The sequence below is a fragment of the Pseudophryne corroboree genome, chromosome 2 (assembly GCF_028390025.1).
Source record: "Pseudophryne corroboree isolate aPseCor3 chromosome 2, aPseCor3.hap2, whole genome shotgun sequence".
Classification (NCBI taxonomy): Eukaryota; Metazoa; Chordata; class Amphibia; order Anura; family Myobatrachidae; genus Pseudophryne; species Pseudophryne corroboree.
The window spans coordinates 262,089,371-262,102,721 of record NC_086445.1 but is presented as its reverse complement, the minus strand read 5'-3'; the positions used below and the strand labels follow the sequence as shown (position 1 = coordinate 262,102,721).

Sequence of the window (13,351 nt, the reverse complement as noted above, 5' to 3'; positions counted from 1 at the left end):
TAAGAGAGGACCTATGTAAAGATGTATATCACTACCCAATCAGGTATGAAAAAAAAAAAAAAAAGCAGTCATTCCAGATGAAAGACATTACAGGCATCAGCAAGCTACGGCTAGTCTGGCTTATACATGCTGGGACTTGTAGTTCCACAACTGCCAGAGTGCCACATCTAGCCAGAACCTTATGGTAATAAGCGATATACTGATTTCCTGCATTTACGGATATCTCTATGAAGTGGATGGTGGAACTGTAGCTATTACAAAATTAGAGGTTTTACTATTTAACAAAAATAAACAAAGAGCTATTTTATGGAGATCTGACTTGCTGCCTCCTCTTGTCTAAAAATACTTTTAGTGTTGTTTGGCTAAAACTGTTAAAAATACATGACAGTGCCAACACAAGCAGCCCCAGTGTATTCTTGTTACCCCTCCCCCCCCCCCCCCCCCCCTCCCTGCCCCCCTTCTTTGGCACCAGACATGGAATTGCACACCCCAAAGGATATTGTATTCTAATATTTTACTTAAAGATGTCTGATTTAGGCCCTTTGTCTGGGGATCAAGACCACCTATGCCTGAGACTATATCTTCAGAACACCTGATCCCTGCTTTAAATGTGGTGAAACAGGTTGAAAGGACCCAAGGTTGTTAGCTATTACCTCTACACATTTGAGGCATAAATATATTTCTTGAGTTAGATTTCCTCTTCTCGCGATAGTCTTTGTCTTTATTTCAGACTCCATATATTCCTGTAACTGCTTGAGTCAAAATTAGGCAACTCGCTGGTTCGCAATGGTTTTGCGGGTTATTCTGCCATTCAAAAGGTTATATTTCCCTTACTGCATTCATTTTGACAGTTCATCTTAAACTGAGATCCCGTCCATTAGGACTACTATTTGATCAAGCGATTACAGAACATGTACAGTGCACCAATTCTACAATTTAAGGATTAAGGCGCTGGCTATCCTTGCAGCCTGAAGATTTATAGGCCAGCTAGTACCTAACACAGTATGTGCTGCCCCTAGGTGGATGAGGCGGTTATCCCTTGTCTCCAAGCCCGAGATTCTCTTGATCCACAGGCTGGACATGAATTTTGGCAAATGAGACAAAGTTTCCGACAGCTTCACAGTGAAAAGAAAAAACAAGTGCGTTGTTGGGTGTGGACACACTAGCACATCGTTCTTCTCACCCCTCTGCTTATGTTAACTCCACAAAATTAAAGGCAGTTTAGGGAAGAAGTCAAAAAGGCAGAGACTACTGATGTCTGTTGTCAGGATGTATTTCCCCATGCAACTCTCCCAGGATGCAAGGGGATCTCAGAGAGTCTGTCGAAAACACTTCCTTATCATAACAGAAAAGAAAAATGCAGTAATGTGGAACCCCCTGAGAGTTCCAGGTTGGAAAATCGCCTGCTCCTGTTTGACAGTCTCCATTACCTGGAGGTGAGGAAGTGTAGCACATGAGAGCGAGTTGGGACATGGAATGGAAGGAAAAACTCGGCTGCAGAGATTTTGTTGCCCTTTTGTGTCCCTGCAGGCGGTACAGGGAGTTCTACGTCGCGGAGAACCATCACAATCCCACCTGCTGCTGGAGACATGTCAGTCGCTCACAAGAAAAAACATACAGCGCATAAAAACGTACAAGGCAATGCCCTCGCTCCCTGCTGTGGCCTGTACTTCTGGCTCTTTGGTCAGTTTATAGAGAAGGTTTTAACAAGTCTATTGGAAATGGTCATCTTGCTGTGTTCAACCCAATACAATACAAAAAAAAAAGAAGAGAAAGATGAAAGTAAATAGTATAATGTCTTGTTCACAATAAATAACTTGTAAGTACCGCCTGTGAGCATACATTTTTTTTTCCTTTATAAGTGCCAGGGTGAAAGCTGCTTCTCTCTGCTTTTGTTGTACAGGTGGGTCAGTCTATTGGGCAGGGCAGCACAAACAGTGAGCACAGCACCATACAAACACGCCCCTTGCCAAGCACTCCATCTCAGGTGCGAGGCCTTGGCACCACAGAGCCCCCTTGCACCTGCACTGCTGCAGATGATGTAGGTAGCTTCCTGATTGTTCTGGATACTCTGTATGGGGTCAGTATGAGGTTTGTTCTTCCTCCCTCCCCTGAACGCAGAGATTCCTGCTAACTGCTGGCTGGACCATCATTGAGGAAGTAGGTGGTCATTTCACCTTTGCCTTTGACTTTAACAACACCCCGGTATTCCAGTTGATAACCTTTGGTTGACAATACCTGATACAGATCAGTTGTAACCTAAAGAAAAAGAAAGGTTTGTGTTGTAAATATAATTATCCAAAGGCAACGGAGACCCCCCCAAAAATGGGTGGTTAGCAGTAAACTAAAAAACTAATGTCTGCTGAACAACTTGAGTTAACCAATACATTTAACAAGGTGCCATGGTATATGTACAATAGGTTATCTAACACTGCAGATTGACATAACATCTTAATGATGCAGAAACAAGAGCTGTGGCTGATCCCAGCTAGGGGGCATCTCACTGCTTCCTGATAGAAGGCTATGTTAATGATAATCTTTAAGAAAATGGCAGAATAATTCCACACTGATAATAATTAGTCTATGAATGGGGTCTCTGTCCTCTAAGTGATTTTAAGGTCTAAGTTCAGAAGGATAAGGCAAAGCATGAGTCACCTGTATGCGGTCTGGGACTCCAGTGCTGTCCATTCGACTTGCTACATTCACAGTGTTCCCCCAAATATCATACTGGGGTTTACGTGCTCCAATAACACCAGCAACTACAGGTCCGATGTTTAGTCCTGTAGCAGACACATACAAAAAATGATGAGGACAAGGTACAAATAGAAAAGTTCAGACCTAAGTTCTTCTGCTGGTTTACTGTACTGTAATCTTATTTATTTCCTTCAATTCAGTTCACCACGAAGGGGGTGAGTTGCCATTGTAACGATGTGGAAACGCTGCCAGCTGCACCACATCTCGCCCTCCTCATGGCCATATCTCACCCAAGACTTGTGGATTTTTGTACACAGCCCTATGGGGCTTGCAAACAAAAATCCATGAGTCTAGGGGTATATAGCCGCACCTACTACACCGTGAGGGAACTTGTGGGTTATTGAATTGACCCCATAGTCTATATCTAGCAGCATGTGTAAACTGGTTGTATTCTTTTAAGAAGAGATTAATTTACAAGAAAAAAAATCAATAAATTAACAATATAAAAACGCAAGGAAAACTCAATTCCCTTAAATTTTATTTTCTATGACATGCAAGCTAATTTATTAAAGCTCACAGAAACTGGGTATGTGACGTGGCAGGAGAGACTGGGCATATGCAAAGTACAACCTACACCTTGACAACTCAAGATAAGGACTAGTGCTAGTTTAATACACATTTCCAACAAAGACACAAAGAGACCCAAAATCATCTCTCATATTGTCATCTTGATTCCTAGAAGATATTTCTCTGTTCACCAACCAGAAGCCATTAGCTGACCCAAGGAACCTATCAGGGTACAGGACCTACTATTTATGGCTGTACTGGTGAGCAGATCAGTGCCAGAACAACTTCATTCTGTGACCTAATTGGCTCCCGTTTGTTACTCCTTGGTGTGTTCCTGTTTGCTAGTTCCAGCAAGAACTAGTCTCAATTCTACACTGCACACTTCAGTCTGTGAATTATAGTATCCATTCTACGCAATGCACTTCAGTCTGCAATTACCAGTGTCAATTCCTTGCAGTGTACTTCAGTCTGTGAATACCTGTATCTTTTTACACTGTGCACTTCAACCATTAAGTATCATTAACCATTCGCTGTGCACTTCAACCATACAGTAACCATTCTATGCTATGCACTTAATTCTGCAAGTTCCAGTTACCGTTCTATGCTATGCACTCACCCAGTAAACACTTTTTCCACTTCTGAAGTACTCTATTACTACAGTGAGTGGAGATTTATTTCCTGCAAGTGTCTATGTACACTCTTCACTGTGTCTCCAAACCAGTTCCAGTATCCATCCAGGACTCACGACTGCGGGCCCAGTAGCACTTACTCACTATGTACTGGCTATACATTGCAAACCCTGGCAATAAGTCATCTCCCACATGAGGAGGAGCCTCATCAGACCTCCTAGCTTCCTACATTCTCCTAATACCCCAGCCGACCCTCTAGTTCCAGGATGGTAAACTGGAACTTTGCTGGCTGTCGTCCATTACAAAGGAAAGAAAATAACCTATTACACTCACCAATCTTCATCTGGAAGTTATTGAAGGAGTGCTCATTTATATATTTCATCTGCTCCATCAGCTTCATTGCGTAGTCTGCCAAGGCGGTAATGTGCGACTTCCCCTCCTTGTCGTATGTTGTATCATTCAGGCCTGAAGCTGCCATGTAGGTGCTACCGATAGTTTTGATTTTCTCTAACTGTCTGAATTTTTCCTCACCAATGATCTGTTGAAGAAAGATTGGTAACTAAACACACAAATTTTATGCTGGTGACATGTAAATCACTGACTGTTTCTGCATTTCTACAGCAAGTCGAAGGTTAAGTCTAATCTCTTCTGTCCTATACGGCAAACAATAGTCACAATCCTATGGAATTACTGACAACCAGTGTTTGTTACAGACACATTGCAATGTTAATAATAAACAATTTCCCTAAAAGTGTAAGGAGGATCATTGAAGGAAGTGGCTTGGACTTTGTAAATAAGGAAAACTGAGTCCATACCAGATTCTCTTGCACCCGTCTCATTATTATTTACGCATAAGAATATTGCTTAGAATAAATAATACGCAATCATTAAAATGATATATAAATTAGACGTATGCTTAAATATACAGATGTGTCCTCTGTCGTTGTTGCTGCAGTCACGTTAGACTGCCCTTCTAGTTGCGCCTAGTCCTGAGAGAGTTTACTAACACAAAGCATCTTTTCTGCATTTTTTTCTTCCCGAAAATGTATCTTATTCACATTACTATGAAGCACAAGCAGACTTTGCTGATTAAAATGATAAGCGGCATGACTATATTCTGTGTGTGACTGCATCTGTATCTGTATCCGAAATGCTACGTTACAGTGTCAGTGGATTTCTTCCACTGACACTATAACGTAGCATTTCATATACAGATACAACCGCAGTCACACAGAGAATATACACATGCCGCATATCATTTTAATTAGCGCAATCTGCTTGAGCGTATTATTCGCATAGAAATGCAAATAAGACATATTTTCAGGGGCAAAAAGACCCCCGGCGCGGGCCGAATCACGTGCTAGCTGGCGGCTCTCATGCGCCCTCTGTGTGCCGTGACTCATAACATACAGAGGCAGGCTAGACCAGGAAGGAAGCATCTGTAGATACAGAAAGAAAAAAAATACTAAAGTATAGTTTTAGCATAAACAACTTTGTTTCATGATGATGTGCCTTTAATTATGACTGTCAGTAAACATAAGTTGCCAACCCTTACACAAGCCAGGCAATATGTTATAAATTAGGTGTGCATATCTGACTTTACCATTACAAACAATGGTAGGTGTCCAGGGGACTAATAGACACTGAAATATGCATTAAAAAAAAAAAAAACTTCTGAAAGTAATCCTCCAACCTCACCATTCTTTTACAATGACAGCTGTGTGGCTCTCCAAACAGGCCTATAGTGCCAAAAGGCCTGGAGAGTCTTTAAACGTTGTAGGCAAAACTACGTGATGGGGCCACAACTACTCACTTACTAGAGGACATATTCCTGCATAGGGTATGCCTACATAGGGAATTCTCTGAGGCTGCAGAGGATCCACAATGCTGTTATTTAAGGTAAAGTTAGGCTTATTCTTACTGCAATACGAGTGGGGTTAGCGCCAATTAGTGCGAGTGAATTACTTTTATTTTACGTCCTAAGAACATTGTTTTAGCCCACAAATTGCAGGTGACACCATAGAGGAAAACAGCTGCCTACTCAATTCAAATTTTAAATCCTTATAAAGTTAGATGGTACAATTATACACACACACACACACACACACACACACACACACACACACACACACAATAAACGCCTCCAATCACCAGACCACATTCTTCTCCACACTTCCCTCCATGCACTGTGAGCTGGCTGCAGGCTTTACCAGTATTCAAATGTGCCTGTTATCTGGCTGGTGAAGAAACCTGCAGGATGTTTTCATCAAATGTGTGATTTTGCTTTGATTTGAGGCAAAACCGTTAAATTTTTTATTCTACATCAGTTTCAGGCGTAGGGGCCATAACAATCACAGATTAATTTATCCCAGAACAACAAGCACTAGATGAATGCCTCTAAGCAAATTCAACTGAAATTAAGAAATTGTCAAAATAATGGAAAAGATGAACATACACCCTATCTCCATATGGACATATGGACAAACTATACTGATGTCGTTAAAACAAATAAAGGGTTTGTTCCTGTTTGGACAACAGCTCTCCCGTTCTGGTCTGGCTCACCTCCAAACTACATGGTTTCCAAATGAATTCAAATGGGTTCACTCACATTCATTACACGGGGTGGAGGGATGGTAAGAAAGGGTGGGGTTTCTTTTAACCAGATAGATGTGTTAATAAACTTGAAGCCACATTTTTAATGCTAAAGTGGTATCTATCTTTCTACTAAGCATGCATTCTCCCTCTCATCTACATACAGAATTAGCAGGGAAATCCCAGCAAAGGAGAGAGGCAGGAGAGGTTAAAAGGATGATTGATAAAATAAGCTAAATATCATGGCATATGTCAGACATAGAGGCCCATTTACCAATGATCGCATTTGCAATGCAATCATGGGTGCTAATATCGCGCTCAGATCTCATTGCATAATGCTATCACATCGGGTGCATTTATCACCCGGCACAGGCAGGGACTCTGAAAAGGAACCCATCCCTGCGATGTGCCAAGCATGGTCTCTGACTCTGCACATGCAGTCATCGTGACAATCATGCACGGGGGCCATTTCAGGCAGAGGGTTCCTGAGGTACCCAGCCGGAACTACATCCCGTGAAGTAGCAGCGGGGGCCAATATTGGGAATGCTTCACTTTAACAAATTCGTCAGTATCACATCCCCCATTGGTTTCAATGGGGGATGTGATACTGACTGCAGATGCGGGCAGCAATGGAGGGATCGCAGCAGGTATCTCTCATACCTGCTGCAATCCCCCCTTTTTACATTGCAGGGATACAAAATATTTGCGGCCAGCCCCTGAAAATGGGTGTTTTCGCACACATAGCCGCACATATTGTTTAATAAATGGGGCCCATACTCTCCTAGGGTTATATATACTAAAGTGCAGGTTTTTAGAAATGGAGATTTTTCCCTTAGCAACCAATCAGATTCTAGTTATCATCTTCTAGAAGGTGCTAGATAAATAAGTAGCATCTGATTGGTTGCTATAGGCAACTTCTCCATTTATAAAAATAAATAAAAATGAAGTTTAATAACATACCACTTACTCTCCAACAATGAGGAGAATTCAATTAAAAGGGAAGAAATATTGGGAATGAAAAACCGAAATTTTTTCGCACTGTTTCTCCTGAATCTTTTTCCAGGCTATCCAATTTGGCCGCCCGAGAAAAAAAAAAAATCATTCTCTCCCGAAAACACATAGGTTCAGATTATAATACCATGGCTAACTGAATTCTCCCTAATGTCTGAGGGTCTCCAGAATTCCATTGATATATAGGAGAAGAAACTACCTTTCCAGATACTGCTTCTCTTGTGAAGTGAGTGGGACCTCGATGATGCAATTCATGTTGTCAAGCCAACCCTTGATACGATTAGCATCACTGAGTAGTGTTGGGGCGGGGCGGATGAAGCAAATAGTTTTATCACGATCGCCCGCTTCCCCCTACACATTGATGCAACACATCATGCCTACCACACTTGTCCATGTAAACTTCCAAAAAGTTCTAAAAAGTAGGCAGTACCTGTGGCACTAAACTGGTAAGTATGGAAACTGAGGAGGTACTACCATAAATTGAAGAGAGCACAACAGGGTTAATACAGACAATAAGAAGACAAAAACAGTTCTCAACATTTCACACAATCACTATTATAATTTTACTGCAAGATAGTAAGAGGCTGAGGCAAGTCAGCTGTGAAGGATAGCCAAAAGAAAGCTAACTTAACTTAATTGCCAACATAATGAAAAATAGAGCATTATTGAAATTCACGTGTCAAATATTACAATGCCCTGAAACATCCCTTGAAGTTATACAATTATTCTGAAATGATAATTAGTGCTAGCATAATTTGTTTTCTCTATGGGTAACGTTGGGGTAATGTAGCACAGTGGATCTCAACCTCGGTCCTCAAGTACCCCCAGCAGTTCATGTTTTCCAGGTCTCCTCACAGGACTGCAAGTGAAATAATTTGCTCCACCTGTGGGTCTTTTATAATGTGTCAGTGAGTAATGAATACACCTGTTCAACTGCTAGGTGACCTGGAAAACATGAACTGTTGGGTGTACTTGAGGGCCGAGGTTGAGAGTCACTGATGTAGCAGATTACTACCCCAGCTGGTCTGCTTAGGGTGATCTAAATATGATGAATGCACGTTTCTCTTATATTGGCTTTTTAAATGGCTCTGGCACAATGTGCAGTTGTTGCTAACTTACTGAAAAATAAAGTGTTAATATGTGGAGGCAGGGCCGCGATGGGAATCGCCATTTGTATTTTTTCGATCTGCATGTATGAGGATAGATGCTGCTATTAGATCTGGCATCGAACAGCCTTTATCTTCAAAGACCTGATCATTTTATACTAAATGACTGAAAAAAATCCAGCCTCAAATTTGAAACAGTCTTTTGAGGGCCGAGGAGATGGAAGTAGAACAGGATGAGGATTACCCAAGACTAAACAAACATTACATGTAAGGAAGCTTCTTATCACCTCATCAAAGTCGGCAATGATTTCGTTGAGCAAACGCAGGCATTCTACTCCTTCATTGTTGGCCTCAAGTTCAACATAGAACTCTGAGAAGTTACTGATTGAAGCGAACATGACAGCCACGCATTCGCAGGACTGATAATACAGTTCATCATTCCTATGTTCCCGAGCCAGGAAGTGGGCTGCAACGTCTTTGGGAAGGATGTTGTGCAGGAGACGCCGATTATATGCTTGCAGCTCTTCCATATCCTCTTTTTCTCCAGTTGCCTAAATGGAAAAGAAATAGGTCATTACCATACATGAGGAGATTTATCAAATCTTCTAAAGAGGACAAGTAGAGGAGTTGCCTGTAGCAACCAATCAGATTGTAGCTATAATTTATCTAGTGTATTCTATAAAATGAAAGGTAGAATTTGATAAGTTGCTATGGGTAACAACTCCATTTGTCCTTTATAGAAAGTTAACCCCCTACAGACATACAGTAGTGGTAGTGCATCAATTATCTCCTCCATACCTGTAGCTTCCACAGGAAATCCAGCCGAGCTGTGGACTCAACTTGCTGAGCGTGAAGATACAGAGCCAAAACGAAGACCGTCAAGATGACAGGAGTCACATACTTCAGAGGTATTTTACTGCCCATAAGACTGTATAAGAAATAAATAATAAGATTTTACTTACCGGTAAATCTATTTCTCGTAGTCCGTAGTGGATGCTGGGGACTCCGTAAGGCCATGGAGAATAGACGGGCTCCGCAGGAGACAGGGCACTTTAAGAAAGAATTTGGATTCTGGTGTGTTCTGGCTCCTCCCTCTATGTCCCTCCTCCAGACCTCAGTTAGAGAAACTGTGCCCGGAAGAGCTGACAGTACAAGGAAAGGATTTTGGAATCCAGGGCAAGACTCATACCAGTCACACCAATCATACCGTATCACTCGTGATAAATTTACCCAGTTAACAGTATGAACAACAACGGAGCATCAGATCAACCCTGATGCAACCAAACATAACCCTTATTTAAGCAATAACTATATACAAGCATTGCAGAAGAAGTCTGCACTTGGGACGGGCGCCCAGCATCCACTACGGACTACGAGAAATAGATTTACCGGTAAGTAAAATCTTATTTTCTCTAACGTCCTAGTGGATGCTGGGGACTCCGTAAGGACCATGGGGATTATACCAAAGCTCCCAAACGGGCGGGAGAGTGCGGATGACTATGCAGCACCGAATGAGCAAACACAAGGTCCTCCTCAGCCAGGGTATCAAACTTGTAAAACTTTGCCAAAGTGTTTGAACCTGACCAAGTAGCTGCTCGGCAAAGCTGTAATGCCGAGACCCCTCGGGCAGCCGCCCAAGAAGAGCCCCCATCCTTGTGGAGTGGGCTTTTACTGATTTGGAAGCGGCAATCCAGCCGCAGAATGAGCCTGCTGAATCGTTTTACAGATCCAGCGAGCAATAGTTTGCTTTGAAGCAGGAGCACCCAGCTTGTTGGATGCATACAGGATAAACAGCGACTCAGTTTTCCTGACTCTAGCCGTTCTGGCTACATAAATCTTCAAAGCCCTGACCACATCCAGCAACTCGGAATCGTCCAAGTCACGAGTAGCCACAGGCACCACAATAGGTTGGTTCATATGAAAAGATGACACCGCTTTTGGCAGAAATTGTGGACGGATCCGCAATTCTGCCCTGTCCATATGGAAAACCAGATAGGGGCTTTTATGTGACAAAGCCGCTAATTCTGACACACGCCTAGCTGAAGCCAAGGCCAATAGCATGACCCCTTCCACGTGAGAAATTTTAACTCCACGGTTTTGAGTGGCTCAAACCAGTGTGACTTCAGGAAACTCAACACCACGTTAAGATCCCAAGGTGCCACTGGAGGCACAAAAGGGGGCTGAATATGCAGCACTCCCTTTACAACGTCTGAACTTCAGGAAGAGAAGCCAGTTCTTTTTGAAAGAAAATGGATAGGACCGAAATCTGGACCTTAATGGAACCCAATTTCAGCCACAAAGTCACTCCCGACTGTAGGAAGTGAAGAAAACGGCCCAGCTGGAATTCCTCCGTAGGGGCATTCCTGGCCTCACACCAAGCAACATATTTTCGCCATATACAGTGATAATGTTGAGCCGTCACATCCTTCCTAGCCTCTATCAGCGTAGGAATGACCTCATCCGGAATGCCTTTTTCTGCTAGGATCCGGCGTTAAACCGCCATGCCGTCAAACGCAGCCGCGGTAAGTCTTGGAACAGACAGGGCCCCTGTTGCACAAGTCCTGTCTTAGAGGCAGAGGCCACGGGTCATCTGTGAGCATTTCTTGCAGATCTGGATACCAAGTCCATCTTGGCCAATCTGGAACAAAGAGTATTGTTCTCACTCCTCTTTTCCTTATGATTCCCAGCACCTTGAGTATGAGAGGAAGAGGAGGAAATACATATACCGACGGGAACACCCACGGTGTCACCAGTGCGTCCACAGCTATCGCCTTAGGGTCTCTTGACCTGGCGCAATATCTCTGCAGCTTTTTGTTGAGGCAGGATGCCATCATGTCCACCTGTGGCAGTTCCCACCGACTTGCAATCTGCATGAAGACTTCTTGATGAAGTCCCCACTCTCCCGGGTGGAGGTCGTGCCTGCTGAAGAAGTCTGCTTCCCAGTTGTCCACTCCCGGAATGAACACTGCTGACAGTGTGCTTACGTGATTCTCCGCCCAGCGAAGAATTCTGGTGGCTTCTACCATCGCCACCCTGCTCCTTGTGCCGCCTTGGCGGTTTATATGAGCCACTGCGGTGATATTGTCTGACTGAATCAGAACCGGTTGGTCGCGAAGCAGGGTCTCCGCTTGACTTAGGGCGTTGTATATGGCCCTTAGTTCCAGGATATTGATGTGAAGGCAAGTCTCCTGCCTTGACCACAGCCCTTGGAAATTTCTTCCCTGTGTGACTGCCCCCCACCCTCGGAGGCTTGCATCCGTGGTCACCAGGACCCAGTCCTGAATGCCGAATCTGCGACCTTCGAGAAGGTGAGCACTCTGCAGCCACCACAGGAGAGACACCCTGGCCCTGGGGGATAGGGTAATTAACCGATGCATCTGAAGATGTGATCCGGACCACTTGTCCAGTAAGTCCCAATGGAAGGTCCTCGCATGGAACATGTCGAAGGGAATGGCTTCGTATGATGCCACCCTCCTTCCCAGGACTCGAGTGCAGTGATGCACTGACACCTGTTTCGGTTTTAATAGATTCCTGACCAGTGTCACGAGCTCCTGAGCTCTCTCTATCGGGAGATAAACCCTTTTCTGGTCTGTGCCTAGGATCATGCCTAGGAGAGGCAGATGAGCTGTAGGAACCAACTGCGACTTTGGAATATATAGAATCCAGCCGTGTTGCCGTTACACTTCCAGAGAAAGTGATACGCTGTTCAGCAACTGCTCTCTTGATCTCGCTTTTATGAGGAGATCGTCCAAGTACGTGATAATAGTGACACCTTGCTTCCGCAGGAGCACCATCATTTCCGCCATTACCTTGGTGAATATTCTCAAGGCCGTGGAGAGACCAAACGGCAACGTCTGAAATTGGTAATGACAATCCCGTACCGCAATTCTGAGGTACGCCTGATGAGGTGGATAAATGGGGACATGAAGGTATGCATCCTTTATGTCCCGAGTCACCATAAAATCTCCCCCTTTCAGGCTTGCAATGACCGCTCTTAGCGATTCCATCTTGAACTTGAACCTTTTCAGGTATATGTTCAGGGATTTTAAATTCAATATGGGTCTGACCGAACCGTCTGGTTTCGGGACTACAACATGGTCGAATAATAACCCCCTCCTTGTTAAAGGAGGGAAACCTTGACCACCACCTGTTGAAGATACAATTTGTGAATTGCAGTTAACACTGTTTCCCTCTCGTGGGGGGAAGCCGGCAGGGCCGTCGGTGAGGGGGCATCTTCTCAAAGTCCAGCTTGTATCCCTGAGACACAATATCTATTGCCCAGGGATCTAACAGGGAGTGAACCCACTTGTGGCTGAACTTACGAAGGCGTGCCCCCACCGGGCCTAGCTCCGCCTGTGGAGCCCCAGCGACATGCAGTGGATTTTTGTAGAGGCCGGGGAGGACTTCTGTTCCTGGGAACTAGCTGTGTTGTGCAGCTTCTTTCGTCTGCCCCCGCCTCTGGCAAAAAAGGACGCACCTCGGACTTTCTTGTTTCTTTATTCGAAAGGCTGCATTTGATAATGTCGTGCTTTCCTAGGCTGTGCAGGAATATAAGGCAAAATATCAGAATTACCAGCTATAGCTGTGGAGACCAGGTCCGAGAACCCTTCTCCACACAATCCTCAGCCTTCCATATGCCTCTTAAGTCGGCATCATCTGTCCATTGCATATTCTACAGGACACGTCAAGCAGAAATCGACATAGCTTTGACTCTAGGACCCAGTATACTCATGTCTCTTTGGGCATGTTTTA

General features: G+C 43.9%; 1 protein-coding gene across 2 annotated transcripts in view; it reads right to left on the bottom strand.

Annotated features, from left to right (window-relative positions):
• Positions 1-457: 457 nt before the first annotated feature.
• The window catches only part of ADCY6 (adenylate cyclase 6), a 421,005-nt gene continuing 408,111 nt past the window's right edge, over positions 458-13,351 (bottom strand). For both annotated transcript variants that reach the window (XM_063952744.1, XM_063952743.1), the window contains exons 19-23: positions 9,398-9,527; positions 8,887-9,150; positions 4,224-4,428; positions 2,656-2,780; positions 458-2,259 (exon numbers count right to left, since the gene is read on the bottom strand). In XM_063952744.1, coding sequence (XP_063808814.1) covers positions 2,131-2,259; positions 2,656-2,780; positions 4,224-4,428; positions 8,887-9,150; positions 9,398-9,527 — 853 coding nt within the window. In that variant the 3' untranslated portion in view covers positions 458-2,130. The remainder of the gene's footprint in view (positions 2,260-2,655; positions 2,781-4,223; positions 4,429-8,886; positions 9,151-9,397; positions 9,528-13,351) is intronic.